The 24,780-nt window shown below is 44.4% G+C and overlaps 1 protein-coding gene across 1 annotated transcript; it reads right to left on the bottom strand.

The window, feature by feature from the left end:
• Positions 1 to 742: 742 nt before the first annotated feature.
• fam184b (family with sequence similarity 184 member B) lies at positions 743 to 21,928 on the bottom strand. The gene is made up of 18 exons (XM_070925204.1): positions 21,779 to 21,928; positions 16,222 to 16,410; positions 14,175 to 14,849; positions 13,339 to 13,474; positions 12,740 to 12,891; positions 11,835 to 12,368; positions 10,698 to 10,805; positions 10,323 to 10,621; positions 9,281 to 9,425; positions 7,988 to 8,107; positions 7,630 to 7,756; positions 7,181 to 7,311; positions 6,762 to 6,877; positions 5,274 to 5,630; positions 5,043 to 5,157; positions 3,310 to 3,417; positions 1,633 to 2,027; positions 743 to 815 (listed from the first exon to the last, which is right to left on the bottom strand). Exons 1-18 carry the CDS (start codon positions 21,926 to 21,928, stop codon positions 743 to 745), a joined length of 3,930 nt encoding a protein of 1,309 aa, XP_070781305.1.
• Between the last annotated feature and the right edge of the window lie 2,852 nt (positions 21,929 to 24,780).

Here is a 24,780-nt window from a genome sequence, read left to right as displayed (position 1 = left end):
CACCCACCTCTAACATGGACAGTCAATTTCACACCTATGATGTGATTTGCATGTGATGTTTAGGCTTATGGTTAACCCCCCCCCCCCATTGTTACACCAGTATACAAAGAAGAGGCACTTACAAAAAGAAAATATTTTATTCAATTTGTTCTTTAAGATTATCATACATTTTTGCATTGAAACAAGCTTCATTTTGGTGTGGTGAGTCGCGTGTGTCCGTTTTGACGTGGATCTTGATTGAATACGTCGAATGCTTCCATACTCGAAGAGACACTTGGTTGTTGATTTTAAGAAATGTACATTTGCCTGGAATAATCGTGGGATGAGATTAGAGCAAAGGTTGCATTTAAAAAACAGAAAGACCGCTTTAAAAAGAAGATATGGAGACATTCCAAACTATACAAACAAGATCCGGCAGGCCTATGTTCAGAGAAGAGGTCAGGCATGTGTTTGAGAAGCACTTTTTGGTTGAGCTTTGAGGCAATGTTTGAGATGGCCTTGCTGGTGATGAGCCCATTTGTCTGTTGATGTGGTTCTGTCTGTGTGTGTGTGTCTGTCTGTGTGTCTGTGTGTCTGTGTCTGTCTGTCTGTCTGTCTGTCTGTGTGTGTGTGTGTGTGTGTGTGTGTGTGTGTGTGTGTGGGAAGCAAACGGATGTGTATAAGAAGCAATGAACTGTATATGAGGAAATGTACTTGCAGTTGCTGTGTGTGCGTGTGTGTGTTTTTGTTTTTGTTTTTGTGCTCAGAAGGAGAAGTATTTGGTGAACCACTCCTGTTTTAGCCCCTCCGTCCCCCTCTGCTCCAGATGCGGACCCCTACAAAACACAAGAAGCACATGCATTGACTTTTGAAAAATCATAATTCATTTATCATTATGTTATAGGTTCAGAGGATTGTGCTTCTTTTGAAACAAGTGAGAAACTGACGGGACGACGTGTTTATTTCAACTTATAAAGATCGACCCATGCCTTCTTCAGGATGAGACACCACAGTCTTTCATACTGAGGTGTTTCAAATCAGGCCAATCACAGGAAGGACTGAAACCATTCAGATTAGAAAAATAATCCACAAAATACTAATTCATCTACACAAATAATGGTGGAATGCAAGTAGATTAACTCAAGTATGAGGTACTTGTACTTTTTTCTACTCTACAACTATTGTACTTTTTACTCCACCACCTTTATATGGTAATTTAAGTTACTAGTTACTTTGCAGATTCAGATTAATAATCCAAAATATAAAATAAACTAGTAAATGATATATTATTGGAGATTACTCTACCCAGCAGTATATAAAGTAATTAAAAGTATCCCCGCCTTTACATTAAACATTAAAGTGATGAACACATCAATGATTATAATATACTTTATATGATTCTGCATTATGTTTTTTTTTGGTACTTTCAGTAAAGTTTGATGCTAATACTTTTGTACATTTAAGTCAGATTTTGAATGCCGGACTTCTTGATTATGTGGACACATTTTTGGGTTCAGGTGACTGTGGTGTCTCATCCTGAAGAAGGCAATTGATCTTTATAAGTTAAAATAAAAGTATCTTAGTTATGAGTGCGCTGCTTTCCCGTTCTCTTCCTTTTGTAACATCACAGCCAAGATATTAAAGTGGTCATACCTGATTGATTGGGCCTGCAGGTGCGCATACGGCTCCTGGCAGGAGGGCGACACGTAGCGGATGCCCGTCTGCGGCGAGGGGCAGACGGGGAGCGGGGCGGTGGGCGCCGGGGTGGGAGGGATGCAGGAGGTCCGGGATCTGGTGGAGCGGGGGGCGGAGGAGGAGGACTGTTGGCTGAGGGAGAGGGAGGTGTGCTTGTGTGGAAGAGAGGAGGTGGAGTAGTGGGGGGAGGTCTGAGGGTGGGAGGTGGACTGGTGGGGGAGCGTTGAGGAGGAGTGCTGATGGACGGAGGAGGAGGAGGAAGACGATGAGGAGGAAGGTAGGAAGATGCTCCTGTCGTAAGTGCCGGCGCTGGGGATGCTGGTGACACGAGGAGGAGACTCCACGCGCTTCCTCTGTTAATAAAAACCAGCACAGTTTATATGTTGGTGTTACATTATTCAAGTTTTATCCATTTTTAATGACAAATCCAAATCCAAGCCATGAAATTACTGTTATTTTTCCACTTGATTAAGCCCGCTCCAAATTTAATGTGTTCAAGCACCAAAATTCAGGAAACACAGTTACTCTAGGTGTATGTATTCAGAAGATAAGCCGGTTGATATTCTGTATTTGTTCTTCTTCCACTGTTGCCCAAAAACTATTAAAAACACACTGAGTTATTAAGAGCCACACTGGGTGACGTGTTCCTTCATTATGATAAACAACTGCACTGTTGTTTATTTTGAGTCGGTCCCACACCCACTGTCCTGTTTATGTAAATACTCCAAAAGGGTTGAAAGTTTGAATATAAAGTGATACTCCGCCCAATATACTTTCATGACAATCGCCCACCGTATGCTGTAAAATGTTTGTACTTAGCTTCTTTATGCAGAACAGCGTCTGGTCAGCTTGAATTCATCAGTTACAATATGATTCTAGAGAAGTATCAAACACTCCTGCAGCATAATCAGCCATATGCTCACTATGAACTTACAAAACAACTTTTTTTGTGCCAAAAACATGGTTAAATGCACAACCTTATATCTGGTGTGTATTTAGCCATATTTTGGCCAAACGATGAGTGTTAAGAACATAATGAGCTTACAAATAGTCACCAGAGAGGTAGGCGATGCTTTGATACCCTTTGTTCCACTGCCGTGACTCCAAGCTGACCACAGCACCCATTAGCTATCAAAGAAAAGTGTTTAATAACCATCTTTCAAGTCTACAGAAGGTGTGTGTTTGATATTAAAAAGATTTTGGGTGGAGCATCATTTCAAACACAGCCAGTAAACAGCACACATGCTTCATTATTACGCTCAGATTTACCAGCGCAGATGGTCTGTGATCACTTGTCCTTAACTGACACCAAAATGAATGTAGGCACGTTAATGCACGCCGGATCCTGCGCTCAGTTGCGGCCTCAAATCATGATTTAGGCGGCTGAGGATGCTTTTAGGTTTTGACATGAAAATCCTTCTGAGTGTAGCAGATTATATATCCACATATGAATCTTTACTGGCCAAACCTAATGTAATCAAAAGCAGTGTGATACACAGAGGGGGGGTGCGTCTCTGCGACAGACTGGTGATCTGTCGAGTGAGAAGTTGGCTGCAGCCCAGCGAGCACTTCTGGCTGGAAGGAGGCTCGTTTGGTTGAATACATTATGTGCACGAGCTGAACAGACAAACTCACCCTCATGGTTGGCGTGACGCTCCCGGGGCGGGACTTGCTGTCACGAAGCCTGAGGGTGCTGTTGTCCCCGGCAACAGGAGGGTGAAGCTGCAGCTGATGCCTCTCTTCCTGGAGGGAAGGAGGGAGAGGAAGGACTTTCATTGGCCTTATTCACAGTTGGTGTTGTTGTTGTTGTTGTTGTATTAGCGTTGTGTCTGGAGGGTGTACTTGTTTGCTGAGCTGCCTCATGCCACACAGATGGCAGAGACGGCACTCTGGCAGAGGACACTTTAAAAAATGTAATTCTCTCCTACGCATATATGACCCCAGATGATAAATGAAGACACTTTGTTCCAATTTGATTTGGTTTGAGTGGTTGAAGCCATTACACAACCAGTTTTACATGAACTCTTGTTCACAACACTTATTTATCCAAGAATTCCTCGAATTCCACCTGTCAGGTCATCATGACAGCAGCTTGTCCTCATTTGAAATTGGAGAAGCTTGTGTTGCCAGTTTAGCAGGGCTCAATATCTTTGTTTGATCTCAACTCAAGGTCCCCCTACTCTGGAGCTTTTGACCATATCACACCGTTCTGAACTAGCTTTAATTTATTTTGTCAAAGACTGTTTTTGCCTTCACTGGAGAGCGACAGTTGAAATACAGACAGAAAACGTGTGGGAGAGAGAGGAGTCCAGGAACAAAATTCCCTGGAGGGAATCACACCGGGGACACTGCAGTTACACGACATGCATCCTAACCACTGGGCCACCAGGACACCCCTAAGCTCCACATGCATGAGAAGTCCCAGAGGTGCTCAGATTAATGGAAAGTTTCCCTGGCGGCAACTGAGCAAACTAAATGTTCTAACGAGGACTGTGTGATGTAGTCGAAAGCTACACAACAAGCGAGTAAGTGGACCTTGAGTGGAGATTGTTTCGTCAAGCTCAAATATCATGACTGTTTGGCTTGTGAGGGCGTCCTCAGAGTCATTTAGCAAGAAACCTTTGAACAAAAAACGTTTTTAAGACTTGAGACCATATCATGAAAACCGAGAACTGTGTTATACTTAATGTGCTGTTACGGCTGTTATATGGTTTAACTGGAGGAATACTAGTTGCCTTGGAAATACAGTACACCGCACAAACATGTTTCTGTTAGCTGCCCGTGCATAGAGTCATGGGCAGTCCCTGATTGAAAGGAGAAGTCTGGCATTACTCTATATTTTCCTTACTGTCAACAAATCCAATAAAAGTTAGTGCTTCAGTCCAATATGTGACTCTTTAAGAACACATCACAAATATATAGTTTCCTTATTTAAAAAAAAAAGACTACATAATTCCTCAAAACAGCTTGGCACTGTAGTTTTTAGCTAACTCAAACAGGAGTAAACAGCGCATGTGTTGGGGACGAGGTTTGGCCACAGATTCGCTGCTGTGAGTATTTTCGGCAGCGGGGCCGAAGATGTGGGATCGACTCAAAATAAACTACAGTGCCCGCGTTCTCCGTAATGTAGGAACATGTCACCCAGTGCAACAGTGTGGCTCACTGATGTGTTTTTAAATCATTGGCACAGAGGAATAAGATATTTCAGACTTTGACTGCACGGACAATCAATTCATTGTTTTTGGTCTTTTTCTGGATTCGTTGACTATAAGAAGAAGATAAAATATCACCAGACTAATCCTTCAAGTGAGTAACCTCTGGAGTGAGCAGAGGCGCAGCAGTCTGTTAGTGTGTACGTGTGTTCTCACCACTAATCGTTTAATGAGCTGGTCTCTCTCGGACAGTCTCTCCTGAAGTCTCCCCAGCTGCTGGTCGTCACATCGAGGCTCCCTCCTCCTGCACCGCTCCTCTCGCTCACGCAGTCTGCAGTTAAATCATATTCACAAACACACACACATTTCTCTCATACCTGCCCTGACGTTCATCAGATTATATTCATTACAAACGACTGTGTTTCCTCCAGTCTATCCTCTACTCACTCGTTCTCCAAGGCCACTATGCGAGCCTGCAGGTGCGTCTGGGCGCTGCTGTATTCAGACACCAAACTCTGCATCTCCCTCTTGTGCTCCCTCCTGATCTCCTCCACCTCCTCTCTCCTCTTCTCCTCCTCCCGTTCCTTCTTCTTCTCCTCGTCCATCTCCTCTTCCTTGACGTCCTCCTCTTTCCTCTCCTCCCAGTGTTTCTGCGACTCCTCCAGTTTCTCCATCTCCACCCTCAGTTTCTCCACCTCCTCCTTCAGACGTTGTGCTTCTTCTTCCAGCTGGGCGTCTTTCTTCTTCTGCAGGTCTGCACTTTCCTCTTCTTTCTCTTCAGCTTCAGGATGCTCCTGCACTGACCTGGGGAGGGACAGTAGATACAAGAAGAAGGAGGGAAATAATGGAAGTGGCCTTTTTAATACAGAAAAATAATTAAGATAAAAAGGGATCCTGAAATGGTTTTCATATAGACCAGTAAATAATCCAAAATATACACGAAAGAATTACATATGTCCAATATATTTGTGTGACATACTGCAGTGAACCTGTAACTTAGATGTGTATAACCTTTAAACATATTTTAAAAGATAAAAACACAATTTCTTCAATTATCCTAAAACTTTTGTCAATAAGTTGAATAAACATGTAGTAAGCAAGGATAGTAAAACAAAAAGGCTTAAATTAAATCAAATGTTGTCTAGAATATGTTTGTATTATAGAATAGCTCTACATTTTGCTTTCTTGTCAAGAGAGAAGATTCCACCCTCGTGTCTGTGCACGAAATATAAATCTACAGCCAGGAGACAGTTAGCTTAACTTATCATAAAGTTAGGAAATGCTCCTATTAGCAGCTATATATTTATATTTACTGGAGTTATGTACCCAACCCGGCCATAATGTGTTCATTTGTGAGCTTAGAGGTGTTGGAAGGTGCATTTTGTTACCTTTGGACAGAACCAGGCTAGCTGTTTCCCCCTGTGCCCAGTCTTTGCGCTAAGCTAAGCTAACCAGCTGCTAGCTGTAGCCTATACCGTACAGACATGAGAGTGGTATCAATCTTCTCATCTAACTCTCAGCAAAAAGGGAATAAGCGTATTTTTCTGATACTGATTACATTTCAGTATGTAACTTGGTAGTTCGTTTTGTTTTTGTTCTGACTTTAAATTAGAGCTGAGACGACTAGTTGATTAATCGATTAGTTGGCAACAATTTTGATAATTGATTCATCATTTCAGTCATTTTTCAAGCAAAAATGCGAGGATTTTATGCTTTCCTTTGTCACATTTGATAGTACTGTACTTTTGGACTGTTAATTGGATGAATCACTTCTGGGCTTAGTGACACTGTGATGGCTTTTTCACAGTTTTCTGACATTTAATCGAGAACAAATATCAGCAGATTAACTGATAATGAAACTAATCGTTAGTTGCAGCCCTGAAGGATATCATTAATGTTGAAATAACACACACAAGTGCCTTCTTCTTTCCTCACCGTTCCTTTAATTGCTTCTTCAGTGCTGCATTTTCTCTCTGCAGCTCCAGCATGGCACAGCGACTCTCATCCAGCTGTCGCTCAAACACCTGATTCTGGTTCTGCTGCTTCAAGTCCTTCACACACACACACACACACACACACACACATAATCACACTTAGGATTCAGTATTTAAAATGGCGAGTGCGGCTATAGACGGTAGTGTGCTGTGTTGACTTGAATCTCGGAGCCACGGAGCATTTTATTCATGTGAACGTGCGTCAAAGAGAGATCATGAGAGCGAAAGACAGGCAAAGAGACTGAGAGGTGTGTGTTTGTGTGCGTCTCCTTGTTTACACTCATCCCACTGGGACTGGGAGTGGAATATGAGTGTGTGTGTGTGTGTGTGTGTGTGTGTGTGTGTGTGTGTGTGTGTTACCTGTTGCAGAGCCATCATCTGTGTGTGTGCCTGTAGTTGAGCCTGTAGGTCTTCTATCTGCTGCATGTGTCTCTGGGTCATCTGTCTGCTCCACTCCGTGTGTTGCTGGGTCAACTCTGCACGCTGCTTATCTGATATCACACACACACACACACACACACACACACACACACACACACACACACACACCAGACCACATACAGAAAACAAAATCAATTTGGCCCACTGTTACAGGTACCCTTCTGCTGTTGCCATGGTGAAGTGTATCCATGGCAATAGCAACTTCACTGTTGAATTTATAATCTCAATGTGTATATCGCCCTGTGTGTGTGTGTGTGTGTGTGTGTGTGTGTACGTGTTAAACAGTGTGTTACTGCTATGTTTATGCTCATGCTAATGCTCATGCCTGAATGCGTTTATGTGTACGTGTGTGTGCATGTGTGCGTTACCTAGCTCCAGGTGGTGCATTGTCTGTAGCCGGTTCCTCTCAGACAGCACATCTTCTTTGGCCTGTCTCTCTAGCGCCTGCAGAGCCAGACTGTGTCTCTCCTCAGCTGACGACTGGGTTTGAGGCTCCTCCAACACATTAACACATGTCGTCCTTTTACAGCAGCTGCACAAACCTGCCTTTACACTTAACACTTGTGTATGTGCTACATGGATAAATGCACACACTCGTAGAATAACATTTCGTTGCCTCTTCACTGCGGCGCTTTCATCAAAGCTGCTTAATTATTCATCAGAGAGAAAACCTATGAAAGAGAGTTCATATGATTCGGGAAAATGTGTATATGTGTGTGCGTGTACCTGCAGCAGCTCCCTCAGTTTCTTGTTTATCTCCTTGGTGTCTTGGACCTCTTTCCTCAGCCTGTCAATTTCGGGGTTGCCGTGGCAATCGTCTCCCGGGCCCGCCTTCTTTTTCTCCGCCTGTATCGGCGAGAAATGGCGAAAGGATTTTAAGTGCTCTGTGCGCGGTCAAAGTAATCCTGAGATGATGAATTTGCAGCAGGCGTCGAATTAAATGGAGATGCTGCTTTTGTTTAAGAATTTGCAGACGCAGACAGCTTTCTTGAAACAAATAAGTAAAACACAGACCTCATTGTGCACTCGAAACAGGCTGATGGAACTCATTAAAAGAATACTCCAGCGATTTAGTTTTGCGCTCGTTGGGGAATGGACAAATCGATGCAACTGAGAATGAAATATCCAGACCTTCAGTCTCTAGTATGGTTCAAGCTTCTAAAACAGTGGATCCCACATAATGCAGCTCGATAAAGTATTACGTTACGCCTGTCCTGCCCGGTAAACACCCACATCTTCCAACCTCTATGTCCCAGTTTGTATCACTGACGTTCTGTTAAAATGTTTAGTCACCAAGCCGAAGCTGAGACACCCGGGTGACATCATCCCGGTTATTTTCTCCCTCTGAGCCACAGAGGTCACTTCATATACAACTGTTCACAGGCTTCACAGCACTTAAAACGAGTAGTAAACTGATCTTAACGTGTGGAGTTCAGTCAGACATAACCTCATAACTCAAATGAAATGTGACACTAAATGGTGCAGAGGTAGAGAATCATCTCTGACCCTCAACATGTTGCTCTTCAGTCCTTTTCAAGCAAAAATGCTAAAAAAATATTAGCTTGTTCCAGCTTCTTAAATGTGAGGATTTGCTGCTTTTCTCCATCATATACGACAGAAAACTGAATATCTTCGGGTTTTGGACTCTTGCTCTGTCAAAGCAAGCATTTCAAAGACATCATCTTGGTCTCTGATAAATTATATTGGGTATATTTCATCATCATAGTATCTGACAGAAGAATCAGAAAACACTGATTAAATGAGAAAATCAAGCAATGATGGAAAGAATCGCTGGCTGCAGTCTCCAACTAACCAACAAAAGAAGCTTCATCAAATGAGTACATAAAACGTTTTTCACTTGGTTTTTAAAAAAGTGTCTTTCGATGCTGGTCTAGATTTGTTCCAGACCTCCATCTCTCAGATTATCTGGCTATCATCAGACTCCTTTAGTGAAAATCAGTGTGGCTGAAGGTCCTGAGGACAAAGATCACAGGTGGTTAGTTTGTGAAGGAGACTCACCTGCTCCTCGCTCAGTTGACTCTGCAGCTCAGATATCTGGGTCTGCAGCTCCTGCTCTCTGTTCTGCCATCTCTGTTCGCTCTCAGCAACAGCAGCGTTCATCTCTATCCTGAACTCCGCTCTGAGACGATCCTCGCACTCTGCCCTGGAGGCACGCAGCAGAACGAGAGGTGAGGCAGAGATAACCTACATGCAAAATGAACTATTTATTTCTTCTTGCTGCACTCTTCTGTGTGATCACGTTACGGCGTCTTGTTTGCTTGTGCTTCTGACTTATTTTAAGAGGAGGTTTAATAGACACGGTGGTCACATGATCATTTCTCACTTTTCTTAATAACTTTATTTCATTAACATCCATATAAGCGCAAACCTTGTTTTCTTTGTCATATGAAGAGATTAGGAATTCCCTGGTTGTATTTCTGGAGCAGAAACCTGAACACCTTTAGCTAACAGGTTTTGTAAATGTGGGCTTTTGCATGGAAAAGACCCCAGAACAGGTAAAAGACGTCATGTTGAGGGCTGCCATTGTTAGACGAACACAGACAACAATAATGATGTTGTACCTTTTGTAGGAGGCGAAAACTGCATGTAAACTGGCCTTTTAGAATAATTAAACCAACTAAATAAAAGTAATTGTCTGTGTTTCCAGTAATCATAGATGTGATGTGATGTAGAATTACCATATGAGACAGACTAATTGGTTTTCTGAACACCATTACGGCTAATGTTTACTTTATTTAATTTTCAGTAACGCACCGACACTGTTTAATGTATCCTTTGTAGCATCATGTATCATTTTTATTGCTGCAGCTAATTTCTTGTCATGTTTTGTTCTGGTAAAAAGACATTACTTGTCAATAAAGCTCATTCAAATGAAACTGAATTGAACTGAAGAGGGGAAAAAGACGTCGTAGCTCAACTCAACCTTGATCCTCCCCCAGTGATCTTTTCACAGGAGGGCAGGGGGGGCAATTACAGGCAGAGTCAAGACTTTGTCGTCTAAGCCTAAGCAGCTCTGGCAGGTTGGTGTTTATTCTGCTACCTGATCCGGTCCTCAGTGTGCCGCTGGCCTTGATCTAGAAGACTCCTCTCCGTGTTCAGTCGGCTCTGTTCCAGGACTTTCTCCTCCAGCCGGTGTTTGTCGGCTCTCAGGGACGCGACCTCTCTCTGCTGTCTGTCCCGCTGCCTCTCCGCCTCCTCCTGCGTCCGGGCCAGCCGACTGCGAGTGTGATGAAGCTCTTCCTCCAGACGAGAGCACTGAGGCCCACATGAGCGTGCAGCCTCAGGGGCCACTTTTTCTTTCTTGTCTTGCCGTTGGATGACTGACTCCAGCCTACAGATCTGGGAGCACAGAAAGTGTTACAACTGATGTTATAAATAGTTTTATCTGGTATCTGAGTGTAATGTGACCTCTGACCTCGTTGGTAGCATCTCTCAGTTTTGTCCTCAGCTCCTCTGTTTCCTTCTCCAGCCCACTGCGCCGCTCCTCACCGCTTCTCCTCTCTTCTTCCAAATGCGCACACACCTTCCAAGAAAATCCACCCTCGTCAAAACCATTATCGCATTAACAATTTATCTTCTTTTAGCACTTAAACCCGACCGTACCACCATCTCCTTATTACAAAGCCTAATTAATAATTAGTCACAATGAAGTGAACATCATAAGGAGGCTCAAAGGGCAGGAAATTATGTGATAAAATCTCTTTACATTTCTGCATTTACACTGACTTACAAAAAGAAACCATTAAACATGCTCTGTGGTGGTTCCCAACCAGTGGGTGGGGACCCATGAGGGGGGTCACGAGATGATTAACAGGACAGCACATCAGACAAAAAACATTTATGCGACACAAAATTTTTTCAGAAATTCTCCTGATCTTTGCTTTTATCTTTTAAATGATTGTGTCATTTCACTAAAACATTCAAATGAAACGGGATAAAAATCACTTCTTGGTTGACCTGGTCATAAGCCTAAGACATACGCAGCTGCTGACACGGGGTCACAAGTAGGTGTTCATTTTAAGAAGTCACAAGCCCAAAATGTTAGAAACAACTGTGTTAGACTCAGTGGACGACTCCTGTGGAGACACGGACCATAGAGTCCAGTAAATAAGTAACCTAGTTATTACAGGAGCCTGAACTCATATAAACAAGAACAACATTTATCAGGTTCATGAATTAAGAAAAAGACCTCTGAAGATTTCTATGTAAGGAGTTTTTTTCAAGAGCACATGTGCATCACACAGACTCAGAGCAGGGAAAGTATTACTGTTACTGTGTGACAGGATGAAAGGAAAAATTATTCCTCATAGCGGTTTGTCCTTGAATCCAAAATAATTAAATCCAAAGTCTGACTGAAACTAAAATAATTAAGCCTATATGAGCTGAGCAGCAGGCTATTTTTAAAATTCAGATATAAGCGCATGTTATGGAGAAACTGTGTCCTCTTTCACTTCTTCCTACTGCAGTCAGGCCAAATGCTCTGGCTTTAGTTTAAATGCATTTTTGTGTGCAGGTAAACATCATGTGTGATGGTGTGCAGACAGACGCTGACCTCTTGGTTCGTCTTCTTCTCTGAGCTCAGAGCTTCTTGGACGCTGTGAAGTTCGGCCGCATGCCTCCTCATCACCTCCTCTATCGCCTTCCGCACCTGCTCCTTCAACCGTTTCCTGTCCTCCTCAGCCTTCTCCACCAACCTCTTCTTCTCCTCTTCCAGCTTCTGCTGCACATTGGCCCTCTCCGCCTCCACCTGTTCAATGCTCTTGTCCAACTGCGAGCGAACGCGAACCCTCTCGACCTCCAGCTCCTTCCTCAGCCGGTCGACCTCCTCCTCCTTTTCTCTCCTCAGACGCTCTCTGATCTCTTCCAGCGCTCCCTTCTCCTCCTCTCTGTCTCTGCGCAGTCTGTTCCTGTCCTTCTCCATCTGATCCTTTTCTTGTTCTCTCTCCTTCTGTAAATTTCCTCTCTCTTTTTCTATCTCCTTCTGCAGTTTGTCCCTCTCATCATCTGCGTGTTTTTGGATGCGACGCAGCTCCTCTGTCTGGGCTCTCACCATCTCAGAACGCAAACTGGACAGCGCCTCAGCATGCTGTGAACACACACACACACACACACACACACACACAACACACACACTCAGTGGCCACTTTATTAAGTACACCTGCACAATCTACTGCAACAGCTCAGCCAGAAACTCTACCTTTACAAAGTCAATAATGTTCAGTTTTTGGTGACATTGTCAGAAATGTGTAAATTCAATGCTAAAACATATAATTGAATTAACACCTCTATGACTGATTATAGGCATCTTTAAAGTCAACTTTATGGCAGAACTGTTGCATTGTATTGCATTAGATTATACAGGTGTTCCTAATAAAGTGGTAACTGTGTGTAATATCTAATATACATGCACATGTAACAGCACTGTATTTATTGTGTGTGTGTGTGTGTGTGTTTTACCTGGCGTATCTGCCGGGCGTGGTCACTGTTTCGGCCGCTGCTCTGTAGCTCCAGCTCTCTGTTCCTGCTCTGCAGACGGCTCACCTGACTCCTCAGCTCCTCCACTTCAGCACACACACACACCTCACAACCGCCGCGGTTCAGCAGCTCCTCTACATACACGCGCGCACACACACACACACACACACACACACACACACACAGAGAACACACACCAAATAAACACCCAAGTGAACACAAACATGCTCGAGCATGTATTGATTGATTATGCATAATAGAAGCAGAAGAGCCTTACAGCACCGATCCTGAATGAGGAAGAGCCTAAAACAAAAATCATTCTCGTGCAATAAATAAAATTCAGGGCATTTTTTGCTGACTGGGTGTGATGACACTTTGATGAAACTGTTTGCCTTTGTGGAGGATGAATAATGTGCGTTTGTTGCATTTTCTGTATTTATTATAATGGCATGAGGCGAAAACATAATTAACGCTGAGTCAGAATGAATAATGGAACGGCACCGAGCTCAGCTGACTTTCACCGATGTGAGTTTTCTCAGGTGAGAAAGGCAGAGACAGTGAGAGGCAGGCTGAACGACTACCTGCTCTGCTCTGCAGCTCGTCCTCCTGCAGCAGCAGCCTCTCCTTGGCGACCGCAAGCTCCTCCTCCGCCCGCTTGGCCACGCCCTCGGCCTCGGACACACGCCTCCGATCCAGCTCCAGCTCCTCCTCCAGGTCCTGGAGGGAGGGCACAAGGGCGAGTAAGGAGGGCGATGCAGAGGAGTATCGTGGAGCACGGGGGAATAGGAAAGAGAAAAAAAAAAGATGAAGGAGAGAGAGAGAGAGAGAGAGAGAGAGAGAGAGAGCGAGAGAGAGAGGAGCCGCGAGCAAATTTCACCCAGATAAGGGGGAAGGAGAGAAAGAACGCAAGTCAGAGAAAGACAGGGAGGGCGATGGGATGAAATGTGGTGAGTCAGGGAGCTATCTCGCCCTGCTGTGAGCCCATAATGGTCTGCTGTGAGGCTTATGTCAGCTCTGTGCCAGCTCTCGTAGGGCTTCTTAATGCTCATCCACGAGGTGGTAATGGTGGTGGTGCAGCGAATCTATCCTGCTCAAACTTCTCATTAGCAGATAGTTGGCAGTGGGAATAGCACTCAGGGAGGGCAGCCTGTGGTTAGACAAGCAAGACCCCCCCCCCCCCCCCCCCCCCCGCACGACTCTCTCTCTTTCTCTCTCTCTCTGCTTCTTGCTCCCTCCTTTCCCATCAACACGATCATTAGCTGGATGCATCAGAGACAGGAAGCTGCAACATTTCAATTTCCTTCACCTCCCTTTTCACAGCACTGGATTGTAGTTGTAGTATGAGAGGAAGGATTATGTGTGTGTGTGTGTGTGTGTGTGTGAGTGTGTGTGTGTGTGTGTGTGTGTGTGTGTATACCTGTATTCGCTCTTGCAGTTTGACCGTGTTTCTCTTGCTCTCAGCCAGCCTCTCCAGGTGACTTTCCACCTCGGCTTCGGCCCTCTTCACTCTCTCCCGCAGAGCGCTGTGCATTCCTTTCTTCTCCTCTTCCTCCCTTTCTTCCCACCTCCGCCGCTCTTCCCTCCACTCTGCCTCCATCTTCTTCCTCATTTCCTCGTTCTCCTCGTTTAGATCGCTCATCTTTTGCTCCCACCGCTCCCTCTCCTCTTTCACAGCTCGCCTCCTCTCCTCCTCTGCTTGCTCCCTCTCCTCCTTCAGCGCCTTTACCTCCTCTAAGAGAGCTTTTACTCTTTCCAAGTCCTCCCGCTCCTCCGTTTGCCTCTCCTCCTCCTCTTTCTTTTTCACCTCATCCTCTCTCTGTCTCTGCTCCTCTTTGCTCTCTCTCTCCTCGTCAGCCACTTTCTGTAGCTCCTCACATTTCACATCCAGCTCCTGGATCTGCTCCCCAGCCTTCTCCAGTTCTTTGCTCAACCGCAGGCTCTCCTCCTGGGCATCGCTGATCTGGGCCTTGGCCTCCTGGAGCTCTTCCTCAGCAGCCTGGAGCCTCTCCTCAAACTCTTTTCTCAGCTCCGCCTCAGTTTCACGCTCCCTCTCCCCCGCATGGATGCGGAAGCACTCAAAGTCTGCCTGCACCTGGAGGCACGAAGGATAACATGTTACACAGTCCACTTACATCCTTATAGTCGGTAAGACACCCTTTTCTTTTAGAACTGCCCAAATTAAGGCATCAAGGCATTGATTCAAAGAAATTATGTTTTTACTCCCATTAACCCTGTGGAAACCTTTCAAACACTTTGCTCCATGCAGACACCCTACTGTTCATGTGTAAATATATATGCACGTGTATATTCTGTAGCATTGCATCTCAAAGCTGTTAGGTTGTCTTGGTATCTAGGAACTGTGCAGATCGCTGGAGTGAACGCTGTGGACAGTGTGTACACAAAACAGGCATAAAAAAGGCATAAAAGACTGTGTCCATAAAGGCCAATTAGCTACAGTGTTGTGACATTCAAACAATACTCAGTATGTGGCAAAACATCATTACCAGCCTGCACGGTTGAGATCCGGCAGCCATAAATTCTAAACCTTCATTCAGCTTGTCACAAAAGTAACCGGGATTCATGAGTAAGTTAACTAGCAATGAACTGTAATGAATTAATTGGAAGTGTGTCATCGTGCTCATGGCAGGGCCACTTGCTGCAGAGTAAAGACTGAGTTATATTATGTTACTGTTGACTGGAAACATGTTTGTAATAGATTTGCTAATAAGAAAATAAGATACTTTCTATAAATATGACTAAACTTCAACTCCACAGTCTAGTTTTACTTCATTGTTTTCTCATAATGTTTGCTCCAGTTCTGATAATGTATTCCTCCTAACTAACAATGTATTCATATTGCTCTGGCCCATTTTTCAGACCGCACTGCACTGGGGCTGTGCTTATACCTCCGGTCATCAAAAATACAAAACACTGCACCCTGTTTCACAAAAAGCCCATAGGGTGAAGTTTAGACTGCTTTCATGCAGGGATGTATTTGCTGGTAGGTGTTTACACTCCTGTGACAACATGCTCCTGAATTGGCAGCAAAATGTCCAACAGCTAAAACAGGAAATGGCAGACAACAAACAAACCAGACTGATGAGCTTAGTAACACATTTCACAATAAAAGTTTAAAGGCCATATAAATGTTTTATTTTGTCAGTTGTTAAGATGCCTCCTTTCCAAAGAGCTCACAAGGAAGTCATGTGGGTATTTATGATTCATGTTGATGTTGTATTGTGGTGCACAGCATGTAAATTAGGCATGAAGTCTTAGACCGGGTAAAGTGAACGAGGTTGACTGTTGTAGGTCACATGAGGGGCGGCTTTGATTTGCTGCTCCCACTGGGAGTTAACACATGAAATTACAGCAATACAACATGCCCTTGAATGAGGTCAGTTTATCTCCTGATCAGGAGGGTAAGAGTGCACCCCCCCCCCCCCAACACACACACACACACACACCTGGGCTCCAACTCTCTGCTGCTCATCCAGAGACTCCTGCAGCTCGAGGAGGCGTGACCTCAGTGCTGAGCCCTCCCCTTCATGACACGTCTCCATCAGGATGCGGTGCAGCTCCTCGTGGTGAGCGTGGCTCAAGGCCTGCAGGGCCGCCTCCTGCTCCTCATTCTTCATGTTCAGAGAATAAATCACCTGCAGAGCGTCAACAACAGGCAGGGAGAGATTTAATGATTGCTCACATGCCCTGAAGATGTGAATTTTGAAAAGAAAAACTGTTAAGAAATGTATCATATTCATCATGTCATACTTTTTCTTTGCAGCTAGACAGAAGTGATCATCACCACTCCGCTCGACATACACTTATATCTATATATATCACATATCTAATGCTGACGTGCCTTCGTCAGTCTGTGTGCCCCACAAATTACAGATCACTGATTTTTGGGGGTTCATTAATTACTCTTGTTCATCCTTGTGTTTTGTTCGGCCTGCCACGTCTCCGGTCATTCTGGGCTTTCTTCGCAATTATTTTTCTTTTTTTTCACAGTAGCTGAAAAGTTGGGTTTTAGGGTTTTCTGTCCCTTAGGTCATGAGATTGAGGAAAAAGTGCTTTCGTGTAGCGTTTCTCCTATTTTTGGAACTGCAGAATAATTTAAAGCTGAAACAGCCCGTCATTGTTGAGTTTAAGCTGACGTTGAGAGATTTCATTCACACAGACTGAGTAATAGATTTTTCCCCTTTGATAAAAAAAAAAAGATTCAAATTGGCCTATAAGCCTCCTTATTTGAGCACATATTGAGTATGAAATTGTTTCTTTCTCAAGGATTATATTTTGATTTTAGTCACTTTACTTTTTCTTCTGCGTGACTGACAGGATTTAAATCTGTTTATTAATGTTTGGTGATACTTTTCAACTCTTAAGTTCATCTCAATGTTGCTTTCGTGACCAAGTTTTCTTTGGAAAAAAAAAAATCCTCCGTTTCATTTGAGCTGACCTGGTTACAGTTTACACACTCATGGATTCAGATGATTCACTCCGTGGGCTTGTTTCCTCCACAGTAATTTAATGGGGGTCCATCACAAACAGGAAAACTGACACTGACGCTTGTCACAGACATTATGGAGCCAATATTTTGAGCTGGCAGCTTTATGACGACAAATATCAAACGCACACTGACTGAAACACAATAATCCCCAAACACAAATAATAGTGGTTAAACAGCAGCACTGACAAACTGTGTGTATCTACTGTAAACAAAGTCCTGTGAGTTAATATAGTCCAGTCACTGCGGCTTCATGCAGTGATTCTGCCTGCCAGCATGTGTGGAGTCTCTGCCCCTCTTCCCAATATAGACTGTGACTAACACCTGAAATATGGCCTGTTTCACCCCACTATTCACTTTACCCTCTACGCCATGTCTACAGTGTCATCATCTGCTCCTACTGACTCTGATGTCTCATTTACCCACTTGCAGAGGTGTGTGTTTGTGTGTGTGCATGTGCATGGGTGTAGGCAGGGGACACATAGGCTCATATTTTACCCAGACGCCTCTCTGTCTGCAGCACACAGCTGGCACAGCACTGCCGGACATTCCCCCTATGTGTGTGTGTGTGTGTGTGTGTGTGTGTGTGTGTGTGCATGTCACCACCTCTCTCTTGCACACACACACTTACGTGGTCTCAACATTGTCAGTCTCCTTTAATCTGTGATGTATTTCTTATAATTCAGCTACGGATGTCGACAATGGATGTGGCATCTTCCCCAATCCTAATCACAAACCCTCCGCAGTCAAACACTTGGACAGTATGTGACGCTGGCTGTTCAATCGCATCATAGTGCATGAACTTTGGCTCGCAAACTGTAACTCATGACTCAGAGGCATGAAGGGGACTCTGAATCGAGGGCAGGCTCTGAGGGGAGTGTGTGTGTGTGTGTGTGTGTGTGTGTGTGTGTGTGTGCGTGCTGTTCTTGGCTGTCCTCAATGGCTAGTTTGAAAGTGAGGAGGAAAATATAGCAGGAGAGAGGACGACTTAGAAAGGGGTCTCCTAAAACTTGTTTACATCTAAACCAGAGGTTCCCACACCGCAAGATGCACTACATGGCCAAGATTATGTGGACACCCAAACATTATACTCATATGTGATCGTTGAACATCTCATTCCAAAACGATGGGCATTAATATTGCTGCTATAACAGCTTCCACTCATCTGGGAAGGCTTTCCACAAGAATTTGCTCCCATTCAACCACAAGAGCATCAGTGAGGAGCCCTGATGTTGGGCGATAAGGCCTGGCTTGCTGTCGTTGTTCCAGTTCATACCAAAGGTGTTAGGTGGGGTTGAGGCCAGGCTCTGTGCAGGCCAGTCAAGTCCTCACAAAGTATACAGACATACTTTTGGCCATATGGTGTACCCACAAGGACTTACAAGGTATAAATAAATAAAAAAAATCTGCTACATAAAATTAAGTTGTCTGGTTGAATGGGTGCTGATTAGATTTTTCTCTAATCCTTGCTTCTTCCTTTTCAAGTGTTGGATAGTTTCACATCTTCGGGCCTCTGAAAATCCTTCAAATGACACAAGAAGATAAAATTATCACTTCAAAGTCCTGACAAGTCGTCCCGGCTAGTCATTGCTTCATCTTAAGAAGTCACCAAACAGAGAGCTTGGGAACCACTGATCTCAGAAATGTCAATATTCTGTGTTTTCGCTTTGCAGAAAATTAAACGTTTTCTATCTTCATCTAGAAGCAATCATGTCTTCACCTTGCTAAACTTAAAGGGTGATTATGTAACATTTGAAAGAATAAATAACACACTCTCACTCTTACAAATGAAAATTATAAGCAACAAAATGCACCCTTGTTAAACTCTTGCTGGTCGTAATGGCTAGTGTTAGCTTAAGTTAGCAAACTTCAGATAGATATTGCCGTGTAACTGACATGAATGCGTCTGTTCACTGACTTATTATCTCGTATCTCACTTGTGGCGACTGATTCCGCGTTTTTTGCATCACTTATAGTTGGGAAAAACCTTTAGTGTGAAATTCCAGTGTAATAAAGTAGTGTCACGCTTTAATTCTTTTTTTGGGGTGTAAATTATAAAGACGCTTGGCGTGGCAGCTCGGTCAGAGAGCGGCCAGAGCCTCTTGCTACTGTAAATCCTGTCTCGAGATCCCCATATTGATCCTCCCAGTCGATAATGTTATTCATGTAGCCTCACAAGCCGGTGCCTGTGCTTATTGACAATAACTTCATAGTCAGCAAAGCATAAAATGAATATTCTGTCTGCAGCGTAAAGAAGAAGAAGGCCATAGAAACGGGAGTGAGATGTGGAGTGAATGGTTAGTGCACAGAGGAGAGGTTAGGCAAAGAGACAAGCGAGCGTGCACACACTTTCTCTTACATCACACACATACACACACACACACACGCGCACAGTCACACACATATCAAAGAGGGGACCGGGTGTGCTGGATTACAAAGTAGAGAACATTGTGACAGTGTAAGCTAGATAAGTACAGGAAATCACGTAGACAGAATTAGAGCTGCCAATCAAAAGTGTGGGTGTAATATGTACACACAAACACACACTTTAATATGCATCTATTGATCTCTGTGAGTCACGTAAAGAGGCTACTCTCGTCTCTGTATCCATGTGGGTGTGTGCGTGTCTGCTCACACACAAGCTTATGTGAACATTCACAACAGCTGGCCTGGTCAGCTCTCGCCTTCTTCCCATTGGCTTGTTCCGCCATGTAAACACACTCCGACGTGCTACTGGTTTATATTAAGCAGCACCCATTCAACCAGGACAGACCACTCTGTGGGGGAGGGAGCTGTGTAAGTCAAGCATAAGTGTGGATGGGTGAGTGGAGGAGCCAGGGCAGATGCGAGGAGGTGTGTAAAGTACAAGTGCATGACTGTGTGTGTGTGTGTGTGTGTGTGTGTGTGTGTGTGTGCCAGCCTCCATGTTCACAGAGAGCAGGGGTTATTAAATATATAAGGTTACCACAGCTGACCCATTTCCCTCTTCCTCTCCACGCCCCAAAACACTCAAATAAACCATGTGTCACATGCAAAGCATCCCCAAGCTCAAAGAAATGCTTACACCAAAATATCGGATTTGATGATTCTTTTATTTCACCGGTGCTCCGGGTCTCAGATTTATTTACTGTGACCATCAAAGAGCTAAACACAGGCTGGCAGGGCGTGCATAAAGTTTCACGAGAGAGAGAAAAGAAGTCCAGGCTTTCTTTTTCATTGGGATGGAAGGAGCGGAGGGGCACGAGAGGTAGAGGGACGAGGCTGGCAGATCCCCCTAACAAGCACAGACACAAGTGCTGACCCCTCATCTGTGTCATCTTTGTTCGTGTGTGAAGGAGAAGCTTTCTGAACTACACACACGCAAATACAACTGCAGCATGCATGGCATTGCACACACGTGTTCCTGGACACACACACACACACACACACACACACACACACACCTGCAGGCTACACAGAGGTGAACGCCTAAGGGAAGATGGGAAGTGCACAGTCATCAGTAATTGTCATAGCTCAACAAGCGATGGGTCATGCTCTGCCTCTGTAAGCATTATTGTGCACCAGAGAGAGGGAGAACCCCCTTATAGCACTGCTTACTGTATGAAGAGCAGATACAGATATACTGCTGCTGTCAAGCATCCCTGCCTGCACACTGTGTGTGTGTGTGTGTGTGTGTGTGTGTGTGTGAGGAAGATACACAGCATATGTTGGTGCTAGTAAAGAAATAATTGCAATCATGACAAATAATGTTATTGATTACTCAATTAATGCATTTTAATTACAAATATCAGCCATTATCTGGTTACAGCTTCGTCTTCGATGTGGCTGCTTTCATGTTTCATGTTGCTGTTAATTGATTGACATCTTTGAATATTTTTGGTCTGTTGGTCAGACAAAGAAACGTAATTTTGGGCTCTGGCATTTGTGCAATCTCTGCTATGAGATCTCACCGCCTAAACTGTAAATCGATGCACGACGAAAGATAGCCTAATCCATAAATGAACTGATAATTACATCGCTCTTAATTGCTGCCCCGAAAAGGTTTGGCTCTCAAATTGCTGAAGATGTGCAGCTAAATGTCTAATTACTGTCAAGAAGAGGAAAGAACCCCAAGTTTTTATTGTTATTATTATTATTATTATTATCATTATTATTATCATTATTATTCCAAGAGATAGTGATTTGTAACATAGTGCCATCTATAATGTTGTTTACGCACGTTTACACTATCTATTACTGCGATGTGTTATTTTTTTACTCTGTACTTCTCTCGGGTTATTCCTTATTTTTAATCTCCTTTGGAACGATTCTGTTATTTTTTTTACAAGCATTCACCCTGTTGCTGTGATGTCTGTTGGTCTGACATCTCATCTCTCACGGGATAATTACTGGCCGCCTTCTCAATGAGATGGCACAGAGTGAAGCAGCCATCGGATCATCCAATCAGCCCGACAGACTCGGTGACAGCGCGTCCCGCCGCGCGCGCCTCTCCCGGTGTTACCGGCGGCTCTTCTTACCTTAGTGAGCTGAGCGATCTTCTTGCACATCTTGCTGTGCATCTGGTAGTCGTACAGCTCCTGCTCGATGTTCTGGAACTCTGCCGCAGTCCCGTTAACGGCGGAGCCCGGCCCGGGGGGCTGTGCAGCCTTACCGGCGCCTGAAGCCATAATGAAACCCCCCCCCCCTCCCTTCCCGCCCCCCCAAGGGAACTTTCCAGACCGGAGGATAGTCACAAATGATCCTGCCGCCTCTCAGATGAAAAATCCCACCAAAATCGTGTCAACTTTTCACTCGTGCATCTCATTCCTCTGTCGGTGCACCCCCTCCCGTGAACAGCAGCTCGAGCGATTCGCTGGGAAACATTTGGTAGTAGATCGGCGGGGCTCTCCTCGTGCGTTCCGGTTGTTGCCCCCCTCTCCCGCTATCCGCCCGGTGATCGCGGAGGTCACACGCTGGAAGTCCATCGGGGACGCGCTCGCGCCGACCGACCCTTCCCTGCCGTCAACAGAATGTTTTTTTTTTTTTTGTTGTTGCTTATTCTAACAGAGGGTGCGCGCGAGGATGAAGGCATACAGTCCAACCACCTGTCTCGCGGCAGGGGCGGAGAGGGGCGTGTGTATCCTATGGAACATTACCGGAGACAGCTCGAGAAGCGCACTGCTGCAGTGCTGCCCCGCCCCTACCGGCGCTGCTGTATCAATGCCGATCACCGTGTGGAGGGGAGGAGGAGGAGGAGGAGGAGGAGGGAGGTCTCAGGGGGTCTAGTCGTGTGATTTTATTCCATCAGTCAGATACCGTAAACAGAATAGACCGTGAGAGTATGTGGGCTCCAGGCTAAACAGCAATTATGAGGCTGGTTATTTCTTTTATTAAACGGAGGGTAATGTTACTGGGAAAGTAGCCTACATGTATTATTAGCCTACTAGCCTACTTCTAGTACCACTACTAATACCATTGTTGCCATAGCCAAAATCAAAATGGCCTCAAAACGGTTTTATTTTATGAAATGAACACATTTGTGTAACTGTATTCTTTATGCATAGTACAAAAAATTGTGTCATAGTCTACACAAGTGGGCACCATTGACACCCCTCACCTTAAAGGTGTAGGCCTGCTCCACACATTTAGTGTTGTAGCTCCATAAAGTTGGGGAACTTGCAAGAAGCACATTTGAAGAGAATTTGCCAAAATCGAAGAAGGAGAGGCCGAGCTTTACCCATGTTAGTTCCTAATAAAGCTCCAAAAACATTGAATCCTACACTTCCCATAATGCAACTCAGTAGCATCTTTGCATTAGACCCTCCCTGCCAGAGCCCAAACCCTCACATGCTTTCTGTTGAGACAAATTGTTAGTAGCCTCTTCTCTTTAAGATCAAGCTGAGATAAAGAATAAACCTGTTTTCACCGGCTGAATGATACTCCTCATGATGAGTGAACCGACCTGTATGTGTAAAATCGGTGGAGTGCATCTTTAACTGGGTCCCTACAAACCCCATTCACCCACCAGCCCTGTGTTGTGTATTGTGTGCCCTCTCTCCTCTGAGTAGCCTACACAGGCTCACAGCAGACGATACTGTAGAGACGCAGTACTTCTGTGCTAGAATAAAACCGGGGCCCAGATCTTCTATGTCAATTAGTTTGTGGTAATTTCATTAAACGCAACTTTATTTAGGATTATGCGCCATGTGAGCACCATTTGGGGCTTGTGTCCAACAACTTCTGAAACTTTCCACAACACGCAGCCGTTGTTATTCTGAGATATGAAAGTAGGCAGGATTTGAACTTCTCTCAAGCTCTCTTTTTTCGTTCCTCCATCAGTTTTCATATATCCAACCGAGTACAACACCATGAATGCCTTCGAGGAGAGACTGTCCGAAAGTGTGTGCTGTTACACCCATTAGTGCGATTCATCGCATTTGAGACTACAAAGACAGAGTTCTTGGAGAGAGATTGGGGAGGCAGAGGGATGCAGCCAGGAGGAGGCTGACTGCAGGCTTTTCACCCCACGCCTTTGAGTGTGGCCACTTGGAACAGCTATAAACAGTTTTATCTTTAGATGTGGTCTGACGGCACATTTTATGACCTACTTTGTTTGAAGCATACTGAGGCCACAGGATTAGGTAACAATGCAGGACCAGCCTTAGTGTGTGTTCTTTAATGGGGCGTATGCCCAAACAAATTTGTAATTAGTCAAATGATCATAAACCAATTTGCACACAGTGATCCCGGGGCTTCAGGGGCCCCAGGGCATTTGTCTGCTTTACCCAGTTTGTAATCTAGCCTTGGTTATAGTGAGATATACAGTATATAGTCACATATGACTTTAAAGGTCTAAATGGATGTAGTTACATAGGTTTGTGTGTTTAATGGAGCAATTCAGACTATAAATGTTTAACTGTGCTTTGTGAATGAGTGCAAGGTAATGACAAATGGTAGTTTGATGATTGAATGTTGATGATAACAGTTTTACAGAGAATCTCTCCGGAAAGCATTTTGATGTCTTAAGATCACCCACTGTATGTGCCCCTGGGTTTACAGAAGCACTAGAGGCCATTTTTTCACATCTTTTTGTCTCATGACATAGCAGGTGTATGGACTAATGGAGAGACTTTTAGCCCCTGCATCCACCGGCATAAATATTTAATATGATAATACACCTCTCAGATAATCCTACGCCCACATGCACGCAGGTCTAAGGCAGAAGCCTGAAAGAGTACCCTCTATATTAAATTGATTTCCAGAGATAGAAGGCTGTTGTTGTTGCCATAAAACGAGGCACCCTGTCCGCCTGTGGAGAAGCTTGTTCCTGTCCTTCCCACGGGTGAGCTGTCTGCTGTGACCCCTCCACAGCTGCCCGGCAGCTGTGGCCTTGGACATCACAACACAAACAGAGGGGTTGCACTCTTGTAGCCTGTATGGCTCAAATGTGGGACATGAAATATTAGCAGATTAGTGATTGCTGATTTATTTCATCCTACCACACAAGTTCTTTCTATGTTTTGTCAATGACAAACCACAA

The sequence above is a fragment of the Enoplosus armatus genome, chromosome 2 (assembly GCF_043641665.1).
Source record: "Enoplosus armatus isolate fEnoArm2 chromosome 2, fEnoArm2.hap1, whole genome shotgun sequence".
Taxonomy (NCBI): Eukaryota; Metazoa; Chordata; class Actinopteri; order Centrarchiformes; family Enoplosidae; genus Enoplosus; species Enoplosus armatus.
The sequence above is the reverse complement of the archived record's forward strand: the minus strand, read 5'-3'. Positions and strand labels throughout refer to the sequence as shown.

Bases quoted from the DNA above. Each gene is read 5' to 3' on its own strand.
- fam184b (XM_070925204.1), bottom strand. From the start codon at position 21,928: ATGGCTTCAGGCGCCGGTAAGGCTGCACAGCCCCCCGGGCCGGGCTCC. The intron at 7,757-7,987 runs GTACACGCACAC...AATGTGTTGGAG, and splicing joins AACTGAGGGAGCTGCTGCAG to GAGCCTCAAACCCAGTCGTC. The intron at 7,312-7,629 runs GTAACGCACACA...GTGTGATATCAG, and splicing joins AATGCACCACCTGGAGCTAG to ATAAGCAGCGTGCAGAGTTG.